The sequence below is a fragment of the Apostichopus japonicus genome, chromosome 20, assembly GCF_037975245.1.
Source record: "Apostichopus japonicus isolate 1M-3 chromosome 20, ASM3797524v1, whole genome shotgun sequence".
Lineage (NCBI taxonomy): Eukaryota > Metazoa > Echinodermata > Holothuroidea > Aspidochirotida > Stichopodidae > Apostichopus > Apostichopus japonicus.
The window spans coordinates 26,470,128-26,491,968 of NC_092580.1; the positions used below are offsets into that span (position 1 = coordinate 26,470,128).

Sequence of the window (21,841 nt, forward strand, 5' to 3'; positions counted from 1 at the left end):
CTGTCTAACACCTGTTTGTTAACATTTTTGGCACGTTTCCAAAAAAGTTCTCATGGATTTAACTATTTTGGCTCCACTCTAGAATTAATTAGGTCAGTCAATAAAGGATCAGTAAAGTTATGCGAAATATTCTCTTAGACGTTTAAGAAAAGTAGGTAAATATCCCTGTAACACTAAGGTAAGTAAAACACACCTCAAGCCAACCGACTCTTCCGCATGAACAAAACGATCTATTCCCCATGATACATGAGGCACAGTCTATACCATACACACATAGCACGATATCTAGGCCCCAATAGCTACAGTATGGCCATCTTTATGGAAGTAAACCTTTCAATCCCATGTTTTAGGCCACTTGGCATGATTAACTAAATGCTAAATATTGTTTCCATGTCCTTGTAGAAAACGTCAACTTCGCAAAATACAATTAGTTTTGTTTTAACGTGAGATCCGTAACCGACGAAGTGGTTAGGCTATTTACTATACACTTAACTATGGTAGGATATTAATTTTTCCTTTTTTGGGGGAAATTCTAGAAAATACTTTCTTTTCCCCCCGGTTAACACCAGATGTGGTCTTATGGTTTATTCATAAATGGGTGTACTAGAGCCTTGTTTACATGACATTAGTTGCATTTAGCACGATATGCCAGTTTCGCGTGAATTTTTTGAAAGTATTTTGCTCGATCTTTCGTAAAATTTGAAAGGTGTACCAACTTACTGTTCGTACACAATTGGTAATTTTTCTACTTATTTTCAGAGTTTTTTCCTCTATACAGTCAATGTTGTAAAGGACGATTTTTATTTTACCAAGTTCGAAAGTCAGTAAATGAAGTTGATAAACTTTATTTCTTTTCAACTTTCCTAACCATGGAATGCCAGAACAACATTTAGGCCTACACATAAAACGGAAAAAGAATAATCGCATTTAAAAAAAATTATCGTCATATGTTCAATCCTCAAAAAATATAGTCTTGAAAAAAAATTATTGCAATAATAATAATTTTCGATAAATCGCCCAACCCTAGCGTGAACATATTATATTACATTATGACACCATTTTGCAACTAAGCTTCATTTCAGGGTAACAGTGCTAGCTTTGTTGACATCTGTTCTTGCATGTATATTACTCTCTGACCACATGATATAATTAATTGTGTCAAATAACTGTGTTTATGACTAGGGCTTAATTTCGGATATATGCTTCACTCATTTTGGCACATTTTGCACTAATCAATTATTCGGAGTTTCAAGCTTCCAGAAGGATTTTCATTTCCACCAGAATCATAAAATATCATGTTTACTAACCTGAACGATATAACATCATCTTGATTTACAAAAGTCATAACTCTCTTGCTGTCTTCCTTTGGCACTGGAAACAAGTACTTCAAAATATTCTTCACCTAACAGATAGACAAAAAGGGAAAATGTTGCAAAACCATTACATCTGCATACTGTTAATCGCTTACCTGGACAATATTTTTTTAGCGCATTAAATTGATTAAAATCCAGAATGCAAAAATGCATAGTGGTTTCAATGATGTTTCTACATGAATCTGACGTAATGTTTAGTGAGGGTGTACATCATACTTGATATTAGGAATACAGTGAAAAGCAGTGCGATGTGACAAAAAATAAATTCACAATGACACAGGCTGTCCTGAAAATGACCATTGACCTCAACAACAAGCTTCTTGTACTTAATGCGATAGATACATCAACATACTAAATATTACATCAGTCGTTGTAGAAATATTACAGTGTAACACATGGTTTCACAATCTGACCCCTGGTGAACTCAAATGACCACTGACCGTCTTGTACTCAATGTGGTACAATTACATACCAAATATGCAATCTGTCCAAGCTTCCCTTACGATATTATGTTTAGGAAGATGTGTTAGTGTGGAGAGACAGGTAAGAGGGGAGTGAAGTAAATGTTTGGCATTTGCTGATATCAAATGACCTTTGACCTCCACCAAAAGCAATAATGGGCTCCTTAAATTTAATATGGTACATCTACAAACCAAATATGAGATCTGTCCTTTCTTACAATATCATGTTAACAAGGTTGTCACGATTTTACCTGTTGTCCCCAAATGACCTTTGACCTACACCAAAAACATTAGGCTTCCTGTACTCAATGTGGTAGTTCTACATACTAAATATGAATTGGTCCGACCTTCCCTTCTTGAGATACCGTGTTTACAAGGTTTTCACAATTTGACCCCTGCTGACCCTAAATGACCTCCACAGAAAACAATAGGCTTCTTGTGCTTAATGTGGTACATTAACACACTAAATATGAGGTTTGCCCAACATTCCTTTCTTGAGATATCTTGTTTACAAGGATTTTCACAATTTGATCCCTGGTTACCCCAAATGACCTTTGACCTCCACAGAAAACAATAGGCTTCTTGTACTCAATGTGGTACATCTACACACAAAACATGAAGTTGGTCCGACATTCCCTTCTTGAGATATCGTGTTTACAAGCTGGGCGTCACAAACGCACACACGAACACACAATCACCATCACATAGATTCCTTGAGCCTTTGACAAGGAATCAAAAAAGTGATTCATCTTTAACTCCCACTGCAATGTCTTTTGTTGACATCCAAAGCAAACGAGATTATCAAAGACACTCAAAGGTAAAAACAACTCAAATGTTGATCTGTAAATGTAACATGACAGAGATAAGAGATAACAGAGATGATCTCAATTGGAAACTTCCCTACACACACTTAAAGTGTAGATAACTCACCCGTTCCCCTAGTCTGGAGTTAAACTGATGAAACACAAGATGAGGATACACTTCGGACATGTTGCCAATCTTTGGTATATCGTGTCTCATTACTGGATTAAGAAGAGTGAATAATGCCGTCGGCCCGTAAGGTAGATGACAGATCTGTAAACCATCTGCAAAAATGATGAAATATTTGAAAAATATAAAGAAAACTGTACAATCTCTTTAAAAAGTGAGCACATTTGGCAGAAGATAAGATGAGCACTCCTCGAAGCAAAAATATTACTTGGTTTCTGTCGTACCTTTTTCTTTCCTTATGTGGGTAGAAATGAAGAACAAAACTGTCAGAAGAAGTATTATGGTTATGAAAAGGGCTTAAACAAGTTAACCCATATGTTTACTTGTATATTAACCACTACAAGTACTAAACAAGTTGATATGGATCTCTCCTCCACACTTGCATCATATGGAAATTGCTACAAGAAATTAATGAAATACCAACAGTAAAAACCAACAGTGAAAACTCTGTATTTAAAGATAGCTTTCATTAACAAATTACCTGGTACACCTCTGTGTTCATGAACGATGATGAAATCTGTCACATCGTTGGCCCTGCATGCCTGCAACAGTTGACCAATGTCATAGTTACCCCTGTTTAGCCTCTGGGCATTTGGAAATATCAACTTCAGCTCCTGAGTAAAGAATGAAGATGAATCTGGAAATTATAATATCTATTTCTTATAAATTTGTAAGTTTTGGAAAAGGGAAAAACAGAAATAATGGTCAAGGAGTCACTCAATAGTACTAAACAGACATTCTAGTGGCAAAAAAGTATGACGCTTTATACGGACAAGAAAAATATTCCACATGGTTAGCTGAAAACCCCCATCTCAATATATTGTCCCTAACTCCAGATATGGTTGATTGAATGGAACCTATTTTGGCTGGCTAAACTCTCAGTTCTTCCAGGGAGTGGATCACAGTAGGTGGTCTGTGATGTTGCAGCTTTCTGCAAAAGCTTTACTTTCCTATCATAATCTTCATTTCCATTTATCCTTTAAGCCTGATACATTTGGAATTTTTGCTTTAGCTATCAAGGCTCTCTTTTGTGGGTAATACTACTTTCCTCTGTGAATAAGTGAGTTAAATATTAAAAATATTATAGAAATAAAGAAAAAATCATTCTCAGCTGAACAGCTGTGATGACATCATTTCCCTCTGGTGTTGCCAGATGCATTCACAATTTGTCACGAAAATTTGAAAATTTCATATTACTTGGATACAAATGTTCTGAGGATGAGGTGTTGACCTAAACATGCTGCAAATTCCAGCAATTTTACTACTAAGGAAGCAATATAAGCCACCGGAATATCCCTAAAATCACTTGGGACAACTTTACTCTTAGAGCTGGGCAAAGTGCTATTTGACTGGCACAACTTGACAAGTGAAAAGCATGCTGTAGGTTACCGGCAATGCTTTCAAACTTTAGAGTGTTGAAAGGTTGACAATGCTTCATATTTGGAGGCATTGACCCTCCGATGCTTTTCCAGTATGTAACGGTGAGCTAACCATTTCACGGGATGATAAATAGTCAATCTGCACTGCACACAAGTGACCTGTGTTTAACTTTTCAGTATATTTTTGAGGCAGACATTTTCACCTGTGGCTGAGAAGAAGAGGATCTCTTTCAACGAGACAGCTTTTGCTGGAAATTCAGTCACACATCTTTACTTTCCCTTCCAGTTCAAGAATCAAGATAAACTTTGCCAAGATTGAAAGTTTATCATAACTACATAATGATAAACGGAAAACACTGGAAATTTTATCAAACGATAGAGCAAAGAAATTTGAGTCTAACCATTCACAAGTCCTGTAATCCTCACATCACTAAATTAAATCCTGTTTTCAACCAGCAAATTTTGTTGGTCTTTCAAATTATCTTTTCCCAGTTAACGTAACCCTGACGCAATGTGGGCGTCCATGTGAGAATAAATCAAACCAAACTGAATCCCTTCCATACCTTTGCAAACTGCTTAAGCTTTGAACTAGGATCCCTGGACGTCGTCAGCATGATTTTGGGATCCTCGACGCCTGCCCAACGGTATTCATCATCGATGTGGTTGAGTTCTGAAGAAAACCAGAAATGAAGGATGACCAAAAGATGGAGCTACCACATCCTCAGGAGTATGGACAGACAAGCAGCCATAACTATTACGGCAAGGACTTTCACTGTCTCGGACTACATCATAACATTTGCTATAAACGCAGCCAAATCTGAATACAATATATTGCGAGTCATTTTATCTGGCACATGGTGTATTATGCCTAGTGCAAAACGTCAGGTGCATATGTTACGCCTTTCTTCAATACACTTTTCATTCTTCTCTTATAATACATACAACTACACAAAACATCACAGAATTGCAATGCAAAAATTTAATCACCAATTTATGGCCTTAAAAGGATAAAACCTAAGCAACAGAGATTTCAGGTTTATACAATAGGAGCAGAGAAGCCAATAAAACATTTAAAAAAAAAAACCCAAAACAACTAAGACTGGTTTATTATCGCTCAAGTTGTTGCCTCACCTTCACCGCCTTCGTCATCATAGGCAAGTGACTTCTGTAATTTTAAGGCTTCCTTCTGTAAGGCCGTTGGGATTTCTTTATTATCTGTTCAGACCAAAAAGAGAAACTGGAGGTAAATCAGACACATGTCAAACAGCATTGTGAGGATACCAAGGTATCTAACAAGTTTCATTCATTATGTTCTTAGCAAGACTGGCTTGTCTTACACATGGATTAACAACATCAAGTGGTGGTGTAATTACTTTCTGGGGAAAATGTTTACATATTTGACAATACGTTCTAATGGTAACAGTATAAATTGTGCTGAAGTAATGGCTGTGCTCAAAGAACAGTACTTCAAAAGATACAATAAAATACTAAATCCATGAAGCTTAGATAGCATCTGGTGTGTTTTCACAGTCAATGCAATTTCTTAAATCACCCCCACCCTTCCCCTTCCCACACCCGAACTCGATCACCACTCAAAGAGTACAAAGAAACTCAAAAGTTCCCTTCAAAACCCTTTACCACTACTTGTTAACTCTGGGCAACAGACACCCACCATTAACAGAAGTGGCAGGTCATCTATATTTAGATTTTGTTCTTTACATTTGAACAGTACCACTGAGCAAAATGCAACACAACAAAAGCTTTCCTCAAATGATGCGGCAAAAACAGTACATGATTTGCTTGAAAGTAGAATGCCCTAATTGCTGCATTTATCCTCATGATCCTTCCAGACTTTGACAAAACTTAAGTTATTCATAGTATCCTATTCACCATCTAAGGCATCTTTGAGCTGTCTCTTCCTTTCAGAAGTAGCTCTCTGTTGTTCTTCCAAGGATTTCCGGTACAAATACTCCCTTCTTAACCTGGCTTGACGTCTTAACTGTTGAGGAAAGAAAGTGAGTAAGAAGTTATAAAATTAAGTACTAAAAAGAGTTTAATTATATTACACTACACGATTGAAATCTTTGCAAGAAAAAAGAAAGTTGATTCTTTGGGATGGTCTTTATTCATAGAAAAATGAAAGTCTGCACTTGTACCCTAAGATATTTTACCAAATTTATGTAATTGGGGTTGTTGTTGTTGTTACTGATTGAAGATATGTTGAGCTGCAGAAGTAATAGAATGCTAGTATGTACAGTACATCTTTTGATGCCAGGATGAGAGAAAGTTCAATTTCTTAGGCTGACTAAGGCCTAATTAATCGATGATCATCAACAAACAAAGTCGAGGATTCAAAATACTGACAACTTTTTAATTTAAATTGTCACGAAACTGATGAAAATTTTAAAAAGACATGTTAGAGTAGCTATATTATGTGATAAAATGAAAAGAATTTAATCTGTCTTACAATCTTTAAAATGTTTAACTTACAAAACTTTCGATATTATGAAACAATTAAAGTAAAGACCCGTTTCTAGACTGCCTAACAATGAACAACGTGCACTATACGTACATCAGTTTACAACTGCAGTGTTTACCCCTACTGAAATATCACGGTAGGCTACATGTGTTGCGAATTTTCCAGGTACCTTGCCAAACAACCCCCTGTCTAACACCTGTTTGTTAAAATTTTTGGCACGTTTCCCAAAAACTTTTCATGGAGTAAACTATTTTGGCTCCACTCTAGAAATAATTAGGTCAGTCAATAAAGGATCGGTAAATTTATGCGAAATATTATTTTAGATGTTCAAGAAAAGTAGAAAATATCCCCGTAACATTAAGGTAAGTAAATCACACCTCAAGCCAACCGACTCCACCGCATGAACAAAACAATCTGTTCCCCATGATACACGAGGCACAGTCTATACCATGCAGACATAGCACGATATCTAGGCCCCAATAGCTACAGTACGACCATCTTTATGGAAGTAAACCTTTTAATCCCATGTTTTAGGCCACTTGGCATGGTTTATGCTAAATATTGTTTCCATGTCCTTGTAGTAAACGTCAACTTCGCAAAATACAATTAGTTGTGTTTTTGTTGTGACGTGAGATCTGTAACCGACGAAGTGGTTAGGCTATTTACTATACACTTTACTATGGTACAGTAGGATACGAATTTTCCTTTTTTGGGGGGGAAATTCTAGAAAATACTTTCCCCCCTGCTTAACACCAGATGTGGTCTTATGGTTTATTCATAAATGGGTGAACTAGAGCCTTGTTTACATGACATTAGTTGCATTCAACACGATATACCAGTTTCGCGTGAATTTTTCGAAAGTATTTCGCTCGATTTTAACACCAGATGTGGTCTTATGGTTTATTCATAAATAGGTGAGCTAGAGCCTTGTTTACATGACATTAGTTGCATTCAACACGATATACCAGTTTCGCGTGAATTTTTCGGAAGTATTTCGCTCGATCTTTCGTAAAATTTGAAAGGTGTACCAACGTACTGTTCGTACACAATTGGTAATTTCTCTACTGATTTTCAGATTTTTTTCCTCTAAACAGTCAATGTTGTAAAGGACGGGCTTTTTTTTACAAAGTTCAAAAGTCAGTAAATGAAGTCGATAAACTTTATTTCTTTTCAACTTTCTTAACCATGGATTGCTAGAATAACATTTACACATGAAACGGAAAAAGGATAACCGCATTTTTTCCCCACATTTATCAAATTTCTTTCACAAGAAATTATCATCATATGTTCAATCCTCAAAAAATATCGTCTTGAAAAAAAATTATCGCGATAATAATAATTTTCGATATATGGCCCAACCCTAGTTTTAACCATTAAATATTACAAAAATTCACAGATCTCTTATGGCTATGATGGTTAGATTTCGGCAACAAAACCCCTCCATTGCAGTGAATCGCAGCATGACATAGCAATTTCAAAGTTGCATTATAAGTCAAAAGTATACAGTAACATCTAGATAATCATTTCAAACTTGTGTTTGTGTTGTATGGGTATTATACATAATAACACTTAAAAAGCTCAGGTAACCTGGGGCAATACCTTAGGAGCAACTACTCACCAATAATGGCACAATATTTAGCGAAAATACAAAAATTGAATATTTTGGCATTTTTTAAGTTATTCTAATTCCATTATACAATGTTGTAATACCCTAATTTTGTTATTACTTGTTCCATGGGGTAAGCTTTATATGTTCCTGTTATAGGAGGGTAGTTGGATGTTAAGTTGCTGAGAAATAGGCGCTCAAAATTCAAGAAAATGCTAAAGTGTCACTTGACCTGCAAACTGTGAAATTTCAAACGGTTATAAATCGGTCAATTTTGAAGCAATGCGACTGAAATTTTAACAGTATCCTTGTTTAAAGGGTGTGAAGAATTGCGCAAATAGAAACGTGTAATGCCCGTAATCTGACCTACAGTAGTTTTGAATGAGGTGTAACAGAAGTGTTAGACACCACCATCGATCCCAGAAAATACACACACACAGCTTGCAACCATCGGTAATTAGACACTAGTGTACAGTAAGTACATACAGCTGCGGTAAATACCCACAGCACAGTGTACAAACAATACAGCGATGGACATCTCACATTCTCAGGTCCAGCTAAAGATAACAATTGGTGTAACGTTTCAATACTGTAATGTCTGCATTTTGTAGCGACAGGAACAAAACGTCACTTGCAAGCAACGGAACGTTAACCTTTTCAGATGGCCGCACGCTGTTTTGGGCGATTTTTCAATGCCTTTAATGGTGTACATGTAGTTCTATTGTCAATGTCACAGTCTACAAGTCCAAACTTTGTACTGGAAAATGCTGCACTGGAATAGTAAAGGAATGATAATTCAAATTACATGATAATTCCCAAGTAGGAAATTGTCAATGCTATGACTGGATCATGGATGTCCATATCTTTCACCTATTCTTGATCAATGATGTGTAGCCTACCAATGTTTACTTGGTTAGGCCCTGCCTAACTGTGCCACTGTCAGTCAGCTTGGACATAGAAATACATTGCAGATATTTATATGCTAAAGCTGTAATTTGAGGAAATATGTAAACATAATTTTTCATTTCCTTGTCTGTATAGAATTAGGCCTAAGGTCCAAGGCCTAAGTTTGGTTAGTTTGGTTCGTAGTTCTTTTGGTAGCCTAGCCTAATGAGTAACGTTAGGTCTACACAATTCTATATGCCAAAGTTAAGCCAGGCTAGATTGTACTTGAAACGTTAGGTTAGGTTTTCTCATTTCATAGATTTCTTGGAAATCGTTAACATCTCAAGACTGCTAAGGATTGATTCACACTCGGTGTCGGAGAACTATAACTTACCATTTTCAAAAGAATTTGATATAAATGTGTGCTTCACTGTTAGGAAAGGCTGTATAATTTATCAATACATAAACACCATGTGGGATCCATCGGCGTGTACATTAGCCTCGATGGTGGGATCAGCTGTGTGTAATAGCCAAGGCCTCCATACCTGAGTGACAGTCTAGTGACTGCACCTATAATCATCCAACATCCAATGAAATCTTGCTATTCCTTAAAATGTTCTAGGCTCCGCCCAAAAACATGGCAGACCCATATACGCATATAAGTGTGGATACCAACAGGAATTATTTGAAAGATAACGTTGAAACTGAAAAGAGAGTTTTGTTTTTAATGAAACCCCCATTAATTACTCCTTTCTAACATCGTACAAACCTACTCCTAAGTGTACCGTAACGATATGAGCACATATAACATACAAGGTATTGAAAGACTCAGTGATACACCTGAGGGTCTCATGTAAAGGCATCCTTTCTATGCTAGGCGTTTCCTGCATGATTGACAGTGTCAATCAATTTGATTGACACTTCATACGGTACTGCCGAAAAATTCAATAAATCAGTGTTAAAATCATTCTGGTTTTCGTTTAGATTATTGTATCGCAAAATTTTGAATATTTCTCATCAAATACATTTAAGAAATTTAGTCTTTAGCGATTCCTGAGAAAAATTAAGATTGCATGAAACCTCTAGTGTGGTTTGCTGTAGGTTTCATGAAGGTAGTCACGCGCATAAGAGGTAGCATACAAAAAGTACATGGCGCTACAAGGCAGGTGGGACACAAAATTACACACAAAGATTTTAACTCCCAGCGTACGAAAAATGATCAAAGGATGTAGGAATGTAATTGACTTAACAATTATGTAACAAATGTTTGGCGTTAATGGGAGTTTTTCAGCATTTATACTTTGAATTATGCACTACATGAAACCCTTTGAAAGACATGTTGAGCGTCTCATGCGGCATGAAACCCCTGAGAGACGTGTTGGGCGTCTCGTGGATGGTGCGTGAAACCCTTGGAAACAGGCTGAGCGTCTCATGCAGCATGAAACCTCTGAGAGACGTGTTGAGCGTCTCGTGCACTACATGAAACCCATTTACTAACAGTGTTATTTCATGCAGAACACATTTTAATTAGAAAACAATCAAAGCAAAATGTAAAATAGTCTTCAATTTATTTTATACAACCAAAACAGAGCTTAGAGACAAAAAAGTTTAAAAAAATTCAAGTTCTACTTTACAGAACAATAATTAAGATTGAGAGAAATATGAAATTTGCCATAGGATTTGAATAACTGTTTAAATCTATATCAGACCCTAACCACAGTTGACTTTTGTATGCGCTAATCAGGGGCATAGCCAGGATTTGTAGTTGTAGGCACGACTATCAGAGCCGTCTCTATATACGGCTCTGACGACTATCTGAGCGGAGCGCCACTATCGTGTGTTGCTGCATGGTGCCATGGAACGCCAACATGTCGGCTACGAACAGTGGGGAAATTTCACGAGATTTTCACTGTAGTTTTAGAAATGTCAGAAAACTGTTTTGCAAAGCATGTAAAGGGAAGGACAACCGGTGAGTGTAAACGAAGAGGTTAAATGTATGTGAGCGTGGGTGCATGGGTGGATCGATGTATTTGTGTTGAAGGTGAATACTAAGGTGGAATGACAATCTCCGGGTTTTCCCTTACCTGATTACTATACTATATCCACATGAACTCAGTAACATATAAGTGGAACACTGAAGCAATCAATCATCAATTAATGTGACGTAGGCCATGCATAGAACCTGCAATATGCGAAAATTGTTCCGTAAAACTAGCTTGGCTTAATCAGATAGTTTGTATTAGTTATTGATCGCATTGATGATTTTACTTGGCAATGTATAATAGGCTATTGAGTTACTAACTATAGAGAAAAGGAACGTTTAACCGTCTAATTTGTATGCCTTGTTTTCTATTTGAATGAGGCGGAGGAGCGGATCACTTATGATGACGTTTACTTCTAGAGGGGCTGCCAGAATAAAATAAAGAAGGATCAGTCCTCACCCAGCCCCGCCCTCCCCCATCCCACCCCGCTGCCAAGCAGAATATTACAAACTGATCACATTTGAACGATACAAATGAAACGCGAGCTTGGTAATAGTAACAAAATGACGGAAAGTGTGTCGGTGATATAATCAAACGTTTTCTATATTTTTTATATTATTTATGCATTTGCATACAACTTCCTTACCTGTGGCTTCGAGCTAGCCATTGTTCTTGTGTGGGATTGGATCTACAAACACTGACGTCTCCAACAAATATTACATCTCCTAATAGTCCAACAGTACAGTGTTTAACCCAATTGGCGCAAACTTAAAAGGCACGAAAAACAGCCGAGTTCCACTCAGTTTCAGGATCTCTTCTCGTAAATTAAAAAAAACATGAGTAATTTGGTTATTTCAGTCCAATGTATATTCCACCGATTCCAGAAATCACGGAGAATGAGGCAATTTTGGGGAAAAGAACGAAATAGTCAAACTTAACAATTGAAAGGATAGAAAGGTCAAACGGGCAACCGGCATGCCCTGGCATTCATCCTGTTTTCGCATAGCCTCTTCATACTCATAGCTTGCAGACCATGTAGTCAGTGCATGTAGTAGCAATCAACGTGACTCAACGCCCTGGTAGCCTCAGCAGGTTAATTAATAGAGGCGTTGACGTGTAAGTTAAATTCGATCCTGATTCCGTTAGGTCGCAACACAAAAAAATTCTCTTTTTGTTAAGCGCTCTCTCCAAAAATGCCCGACCCCACCCATCTTCGGCCGCATCCCCAGGTTCGATACATTTGGATTTTGTTTTTGCTTTTTTTGCTCCCTTTTGATTGTTCACCGTCGCCCATCGCGTCCCCGAAAATTTATGTGGGGGCACTCTGCCCACTACCATCCCCCCCCCCCCCTCTCTGGCTTCGCCACTGACAGTTGCGACATGCATCAGCTTTATTTAGTACCGTACTGCATTAACCACTCTAGGGCATTCAGTTGAGGGATTTGGAATATGTTAATGAGCTAAATCGATGATATGTCGATTTAAATAGGTAGTCAATTTAAGCTGCTAGAAACTGGTATAAGTCCAGGGAAATCGACATCTACCGATTTAATTCGACATATCATCGATTTAAACTGGTAGATGTTGATTTAAATTGACATATACCGATTTATTTTACATATCATAGATTTATATTGGTATATGTCACTCGATTTAAATCGGAATATGTCGATTTAAACTGCATGGTATAAGTCGAATTAAATTGGTATATGTCGATTTAAAATGACATATACCGATTTAATTTGACATTATTATCATCAATTTAAACTGGTATATGACGATTTAATATGACATATATCATCGATTTAAACTTGTAGGCTATATGTCGATTTAAATTGGTATATGTCGATTTAAACTGGTATATGTCGATTTAAATCGATGATATGTCAAATTAAACTGGTATATGGCGATTTATATCGGTAGAAGTCAATTTAAGCTGCTGGAAACGGGTATAAGTCGAAAGTAAATCGGTATAAGTCGATTCCCCACGAATTGAGACTGATGGCCCGCCATAGTAGCAATCGGTGCTGTTCAACAATTGCTCAACCACGTGATGTAATATCAATTTAAAGAGGTTATGAAATGGAATTTTTTTCTTTATCATCGTATTCTGTACACTCGTGGCTTTCCAATGATACCCAATTTGTGTCAAACGAAGCTTTCATCCTCGAGGAATAAACGATCAAAAATTCGAGGGTAATAAAAACTTTTCAAAAAATTTGTGTATTTACGGTAATACGGCGTGACGTCAGTCGAGGAACTCAGCTCGCTTCCGAGACGCTATGTTTACATTCTTAAACGTCTGAGAACACACAACATTGCAGTGCACCATAGTAATTGAGATTTGGTGTTTGGAGTTTTGTTTTTACGTAAATTTATCTCGTAACCGATATGTGGTATATCAGGTTGCTCCACCACAAGTAAAGACGGATTTCTGCTGCAAGTTTTTCCAAAAGATGACAGAAATCGAAGAATTTGAACACGTCTCGTTCAGACACTACACATACAAAACGTTACGAGTGCCTGTAGGCCTATACTGTTGCCAAATTACTTGTTATGACCATAGCCTTAGGCCTCCTTGATGTAGCAAATTACGATTTTTTTTGGTTACCTCATATTTTGCACAAAACTTAAACCCAGTTGGTTTAAGAACAATCAATAACAGATCTGCAAGTGTTCTTTTGTGGTAAAACTGGCGTTGTGTTGTGATTTTACGTAACAGTAATAATAAAACGATGATACAATTACACGGGCTAGCCTGTTATACAACGTCTATTGGTTAGGTCTAGACCCCATGTTACCACTACTATTACTATAGGGTTGCAAATAATTTTCGTCAACGCTTACGAATGTCCTGAGAGGTGAAGTCCTATTTCCTCGGAATCGGAAGATTCGGGAGAAGACATTTTCAATTGATGAGAAGAGTGTTGTGTTTACATGTAGTAAATTGTATAACGCCGTATCGGTAAACAGAGGAGTCGGCTTTGGCTGAAATGGTTCCTTTGATGACGTCAGATGAACTGCGGTGGGCAGCTTTGATTTTTTTACGAGTGGCAGCTCGGGAGGTCTCAAGGGAATACTTTGACAGCGAATTTCTGGCGTTTGAAGCCGTATTTACGGAAAGTTGTGCATGGGTGGTGTTGTAGTAATGTAGATAAACCATTCCAAGACATGACAATTTTCCATTTCATAACACACTCACACAATCTAGCGTTACTTATGCTTTCTATCCATACAGTGGCGGCGGAACCGGGGGCAAATGCATGATAAGCCCCCCCCCCCCCCAATATTTACCAAGGCTCCGAAACGTGCATCTGCCCATTTTTCAATGCATACATGTCGATCTGTCCAATGCACACGTATACTATATAGGTGTAATAATTTTAGTAATTGCTGGGGGACCCTCGGTCCGTCCCCTGGCTACAGACCACATTGTCACCCCAACCGCGTCTTCACGCCCCGTGAAAAGTGGAAGCAGTGAGTGTGAGTACCGGTAAGCGTAACACAACTTCGTCTTAGGCCAATGACTTGCCTAATTTCAGCCAGTTCTCCAACATCCCCTTTCTTAGTGGCGGAGCGTTCATATATACAGTCAGGGGGCGGATGCCCCCCCCCTGACGGACTCAAATGGACTGCTGGCGCCCTTTTCAGCTTTTCACTACTTTTCACTTATTCGCGATTATTGACTATTTTATTGCGCTCTCATATACCTATTGACATTTGTCATATTCTGTTGGTGTAATTTTCCGACACAATGGCGACGACACCTATTTATTCTCCGTTTATCTGCAAATTAGCAGGGCCCGGAAAGGGTCATTCAAGGGCGGCGGAACCGGGGGAGGGGGGGACAGGGGGCACGTGCCCCCCACTTTTCCTCAGGTTAAAAATGTGCCCTTTTTCTACATAAAAATTGAGGTGTCTCAAGTTAGCAAGAGGCCAGGGAACCAGAATGAACACTCGGGAAGGGCCGTTTCCGGCCATCTGAGGGGTTTGTAAACCAAAAATTTTCTTGTACGCTCCGCGCCAACCGATGGTGGCGCTCCGCTCAGATAGTCGTGTATACAACTTTCAAATCCTGGCTACGCCCCTGACTTTTAATGAATTTCTGCGGGTCAAACTCAAAGCTATTTCGAATGGAAAAAAATTGTTAAGATATTATCAAGAAATAAACTCTTATTCGGAAGATTCCTACATTAGCAACTAGCATGATTTCACCTCGTTTTTACTCAAAACTTGTTCCTTGTGTCCCAATTTGCGCATTGGATATTGCAGTGCTAGTATGCATATTTTCCTTGAGGGTGGGGGGGGGAGCGTTGATGGAGTGATGTGTATACGCAAATAAGATAATACAATAAGAGTTATAAAGGGTACTAAATATAAGGCTGTATCATTCCAATCGAATTTCTGCAAAGTGCCCTTTGATGTCGGTGCCCCCCCCCCCAGATTAAAAGTGCTTCCGCCGCCCTTGGGGTCATTACCTGCAATCTAGGGAGTATCTTTATTCAAAAATTTTCTGTACGCTCCGCGCCAACCTGTGGTGGCGCTCCGCTTAGATAGTGTCGAAAGCGCCCCTACAGACCATTCTTGCCCCCCTGACCAATACCCCTAGCTCCGCCACTGCCCTTACTACACTCAAAAACGTCTTTGCGAGTACACTACGAGTAATTGCTACTCTCTTAAAACACCATCGAATATACAAATTACAATGTTTTTACAGACTTTTACGTGCAATATGAGAAATTGCAGGTTTGAGACCCATATTTTAGGGCTAGGTATTCGCAGCATAAAACACTCGGCAAGTGCCGTTTCCGGCCATCTGGGGATTTGAAAAAACCCAAAATTTTCTTGTACGCTCCGCGCCAACCGACGGTGGCGCTCCGCTTAGATAGTATCCATGCACACATTTGCCCCCCCAATAATTTTTCCGTTCCGCCGCGCCTGTATCCATAACAACTCCTGCTGTGACACTGACCGTCATCGACAAAAGAAGTTCGAGTGCCTGAGGATTGTGTAAGGTAAGCAAAAAGCAATGTTAAAGAAAACTCTGGGTCTATGGAAATGACATTCTTGCATGAACCATGAAGCAGTGTAACAGTGCCTATGGTTATTTACACAATGAAGCGTTGGAGAAAAATTAGCCTCGACTGTGTAAACGTTCAACAAATTGCCGAAAATCACATGTTGGACGAAATTTGTGTTTTGAAATGCCAGGAGTCGCAAGGGTTATCAGCAGTATACAGGCAAATACCATCCGACTATAGAGCGTGCAAACCCATGAAGCATGTTCGCGGTTTTTATCAGCTAAACTAAAATCTGTGTCTAGTATAATAACGACCTATATAAGCTGGGCTGGGTGTACTTTTGGACCAGACGGGCCTGGACCCCTGTGAAAGTGGGAACACAAAGATAAGTGGCAACTTGTGACCTACATTGGAAAATATACGAACGCAACACTGGGGTGTACCCGACTTACTTGACGTAGCCACGAGGTAATGAAGGCAAGCAAGCATTGTGTTCACCTTTCAATGCAGGTGCCTTATTTATATGCAGAGTGCAACCTCGAATACCTGCGGAGGGGGAGTACCGTAATCAAATGGACTGATGCCACCGCCCCCCCCCCCCCTAAGGCGGCAGACATAATATTACAAAACATCCTAATCTATAAAATATTAATAAAGGCCTACAACAAATGTGGTGCCGGGACCGTGAACGTAAAAGCTGAAGATTCTCCAACATTACGACAAAGGTAGTAATAATCACCTGCTTTGCAAAACTATAAAAAAAAATGGCATATGCTTACTGAATTTCCCAGTTGTGTTGTATATTAGTACATTTTGTTGATGCAAAATGGTCAAACTCAGACGTTCCAAATGTTCGAAGGTATAGTATCGGGGTACACCCCTTAGTCCGACAAGTTTTCAGTCCGACAAGTTTTCAGTCCGAAAATAAAATACACGTTTTCAGTCCGAAAATGAAATACACGTTTTCAGTCCGAAAATGAGATACACGTTTTCAGTTGGAGAATGAAAGCATGCAGTTTTAATGCCATAATACCACCAATAAACGGTGACAGCCCGAACTGATAGTAAAGAAATCGATTGAATCTTTCGTATTATGTCTCACATCACCGGCCTCAACAAAGACTTGGGACCCCTTAACAACTATCAGTTACAAACATATGTAATCCGTGCTTTGCTTTGTTGGGGCAGTTTTAGGTGATTTTGTGATTTTCCCCTTCATACCAAAGTTAAGTGTACCACTGCCCTTGGAAGTCACCCCCCCCCCCCCATCCATAAACTGAACCTTCAGACTCACACATAGACTCGTAGACCTGACGTCAAACTAGGTAAATTGTTATTTTTACAATTGGACACATTCTACTAGGAGCAGGGATACTAGGAGCAGGGATATTATTATTATTATTATTATTATTATTATTATTATTATTATTATACGGTGGAGGGTGGGGCGTGACCGTTTGAAAATGTGATCATAAAGACCTCTAAATGCAATGATTATAAAGCAAACATTTAACTGATGTAACTTTGGACACTCCCTCACCCCTTCTCGGCCTCGTGCACCCCCTCACCCCCTTCTCCCCTCTTACACCCCTCACCCCCTTCTCACCCTCTTATATCCCCCTCGAACTCGATAATCTTGTTCATATACGATACTTTTCTTTCTACATCTTCTACAATACGTATAAGCAATAATACAACCGTCATCTTGTATGCAATTCAGAAAAGGCTATAAGAAAGCCTTGTCGTTAAACACTGGCAAGCAATAATTGATTCATTTATTAACGTAACGTTAAGTTTGACTTGACAAGACTCTTCGACCGAGGAGCCGAGGATTATGGTTCATTTCGTCTTATATGTTTACAAGAGGAACAATTAAAAATCAGTAATCGCACAAAATGAATTTAACTCGGGCTATGATTTTTTTATGAGGTAGTAATAATCTTGAAGCGAGCGACTTTTTTTTTTTTTTTTAAATAATGTAGAATTTTGAAGCCGTGGTTGCTTCTATCAAGATCGATAATTTGTACACAATGATCAGCTTAAAGAAACACATGACGATAAGAAACCCTTTGTTGTTCCTTTTAATTGTCTTTTATGGCGTTTAGAGATAATCGATTTCAAACTCATGTGTGCGGCCTTTGTACTCTCAGTAAGATGTATCTATTGAGACAGAAATGTTCATATATATTGGCCATTCAAGTGATTCAACAGGCAATATATAAACTCAACATAATACGCGGTATAAACGGGGAGATTTTCTGCTGTCTCTTTAGATTGTTACAATTTTTTTTATTATATTATCACCACAAGCATTGTAAATATACTTTGATGTAAATATATCTATTCTTAGAATTTTCTTATAAAGTTTCCATATTGATATTTTTTTTCGTCATATGGCTTTATCACTGCTTTGCATATATGCCTATTATTAATAAAAATGAGCAAGGTTCAGTATGGCCTATATACGGTATACAAAGCAAATTTTGAAGGAAAATGTAGAGAGATCTTTTAGAAACAAATCATCTTTTTTGATGATTAATTTTGAAAGTGTCTAAATGGTTTGTATCATATGACTAATTATTTCAGTTTTGAATATAATATTTCCGCGTAGACGTGTGTATTCCAGAAAGAAAAAGAAAGAAGTAGGTATGATAATTTAATAATATATAGGCCTATATATATATAATGAACAGTATATATTTAAGCTTCGACTGAGAACGTGGATTTTATGAGAACTTGGATTTTATTTTCGGACTGAGAACGTGTCGGACTGAAAACTCGTTTTTTCGGACTGAAAACGTGTATTTTATTTTCGGACTGAAAACGTGTATTTTATTTTCGGACTGAAAACGTGTATTTTATTTTCGGACTGAAAACGTGTATTTTATTTTCGGACTGAAAACGTGTCGGACTGAAAACTCGTTTTTTCGGACTGAGAACGTGGATTTTATTTTCGGACTGAAAACGTGTCGGACTGACAACGTGTACCCATAGTATCGGTATTAGCATCGGACAGCATAGGCACCAAATTATAGCACACCATAATTGCTAGAAGTTATCAAAAAGTGCTTTCCGGGAGGTCTTTACTCTCCAAATTGTTCTTTGACAATTTTTAGGACACACAAGACGACTGAATGTCCCAGTGAGGAAAATTTCCTCGAAGGTTGTAATGAAATCAATTTAAGAATTTTGTCCAAAGGTGACCATATTTTAATATCTAGCATATTTGGGACCAATACAGAATACCTTTAACGTGTTATTCAAATTGACCAATCAGTGTCCATGTGGATATTTTCTGTCACGTCCGATTCGTGATTGACAACAAGTTTTAGTCATCGCCGACTTTGAGCTTGGACTTTCCGTTTAAACTGGGATAGTTTTAGTCATGATGAAAATTTTGTATTCATTTTTAACTACTAATAGGAAAGCCGGTATGTGTTGCTTAATAAACAGATTTTCAACGCAATATATGCAAGCTCAATTTGTAACGTATATGGCAAGCCATGTGGGACAAACATTGCATAATATATCCGCGTATTAATTTGAATTTATACGCGTATTAATTGGAATATATACGCGTATATATTATTAGCCAATCATATGGCTTAAAAATATCCGCGTATTAATTCGAATATACACACGTATTAATTCGAATATATACACGTATTAATTCGAATATACAGTGGCGTCACCAGACTTTTCAGTCTGGGGGGGCACCAGCATTTGATGGGGGGCACTTATGTGGATACTGATCGCCGTCCTGGGGGAGGGGTCTAAGGGGAGGGGGTGCCCCATCCAGGCGCGGCGGAACTGGAAAATTATTGGGGGGGGGGGGGGGGCTAATGTGTAGAGACTATCTAAGCGGAGCGCCACCATTGGTTGGCGCGGAGCGTACAAGAAAATTTTGGGTTTTAAACCCCTAGATGGCCGGAAACGGCACTTCCCGAGTGTTTTATGCTGCGAATACCTAGCCCTAAAATATGGGTCTCAGGCCTGTAATTTCTCAGATTGCACGTAAAAGTCTGTAAAAACATTGTAATTTGTATATTCGATGGCGTTTTATGAGAGTAGCTATTACTCGTAGTGTACTCGCAAAGACGTTTTTGAGTGTAGTAAGGGGATGTTGGAGAAATGGCTGAAATGAAGCAAGTCATTGGCCTAAGACGAAGTTGTGTTGCGTTTACCGGTACTCACACTCATGGCTTCCACTTTTCACAAGGCGTGAAGACGCGCCTGGGGTGACAATGTGGTCTATAGCCAGAGGACGGGCCGAGGGTCCCCCCAGCATTTACTAAAATTATTACACCTATATAGTATACGTGTGCATTGGACAGAAATACAAGTATGCATTGAAAAATGGGCAGATGCACGTTTCGGAGCCTTGGTAAATATTGGGGGGGGGGGGGCTTATCATGCATTTGCCCCCTCAACTTTTTCATTGGGGGAGGGGGGCTGAGCCCCCCAAGCCCCCCGGTTCCGCCGCCTCTGCCCCCTTCCCCTTTGGAAAATTTTCGCATACGGAGGATGGGCTAGCTGCAAAATGCTGCCACATTTGATGCTAAATTCGATAAGAAGATATCTCCAGAAATCGCTATTTTTGAGGTAATGATTTTAACAAGGCGCAGAATTTTGCAGAGGATATGAACCACATGCTGTCGATATTATGCCTAACCCTATCAATAGAACCTACATTTGTTGAATTAATGTGTGCATGACCCCGACTCCTTTCTTGTCCTTCTCGTTTTCGCCCATTATCTATTAAGATGTAACATGTTTCAGCATCGTTATTGGCTCCTATCAGGGATCTCACCATGCAATCCAAAGTTTGATCACACATCGAGTATGGCTCAGTATGCAGGTGTGAACATTCGCCATTTGTTCCTACAAGCATCTGACCTCAAATGACCTCTGCACCCCCTACACAACAGGGTTAATATATGGGTCCACAAATATAGGCAAGTATGGTGCCTGCGGACCCTCACATTCTCACATTTCGTCAGCTCGTAACCTGTCAACCTCAGACCAAGGCAACATATTGCAGTACCCTCCCTTCTCACAGTCATGTAGCTCGCGAAGCGGACGTTTATATCCGCTGGTATGGCGTGAGCACTGACACATTCAATGTAAATATCGACACCTGTTGTGATGGCGCGGGTTACGACTTCGATACCCGACGTTCAAGGATAAACTTTTTCATTTTTTCGCAGCTCATTTGAAGAAAATACGAATTCCTGTGCTTCTTTGTCCTTATGAAAAACCACCTCAGATGGTGGGAGTTGAATATAACAAAATAAATATATATTTTTTTACCAACCCAAATCTCAGATGGGGGGGGGGGGGCACTCGGGGGGGGGGCACTGGGTTTTCCAGGGGGAACGTGCCCCCCTGCCCCCCCCCCCCCCCCCCCCTTGGCGACGCCACTGCGAATATATACACGTATAAATTCGAATATATATACACGTATTAATTCGAATATATACACGTATTAAATAAAATACATATGGGGATTAAATCCAATATATGCACGGATTAATTAGAATATACACGAAAAAACATTTCCGCACTTGCTGTGTACATATACCAACTATAAATGTTTCGGCGGGCTCGCGAGATCGCTTCAAAAAGCGAAACTTTACACATGTAGGCTACAACACATGTATATTCG

The 21,841-nt window shown here is 38.8% G+C and overlaps 1 protein-coding gene across 2 annotated transcripts in view; it reads right to left on the reverse strand.

The window, feature by feature from the left end:
- The window catches only part of LOC139960960 (U3 small nucleolar ribonucleoprotein protein IMP4-like), a 13,757-nt gene extending 4,029 nt beyond the window's left edge, over positions 1-9,728 (reverse strand). Inside the window, exons 1-7 of one of the 2 annotated variants that reach the window (XM_071959689.1) lie at positions 9,568-9,728; positions 6,094-6,202; positions 5,335-5,418; positions 4,767-4,873; positions 3,306-3,438; positions 2,765-2,919; positions 1,308-1,402 (exon numbers count right to left, since the gene is read on the reverse strand). In XM_071959689.1, the coding sequence (XP_071815790.1) occupies positions 1,308-1,402; positions 2,765-2,919; positions 3,306-3,438; positions 4,767-4,873; positions 5,335-5,418; positions 6,094-6,202; positions 9,568-9,570 (686 nt within the window). In that variant the 5' untranslated portion in view covers positions 9,571-9,728. The remainder of the gene's footprint in view (positions 1-1,307; positions 1,403-2,764; positions 2,920-3,305; positions 3,439-4,766; positions 4,874-5,334; positions 5,419-6,093; positions 6,203-9,567) is intronic. The other variant, XM_071959688.1, reaches the window with a different exon arrangement.
- Between the last annotated feature and the right edge of the window lie 12,113 nt (positions 9,729-21,841).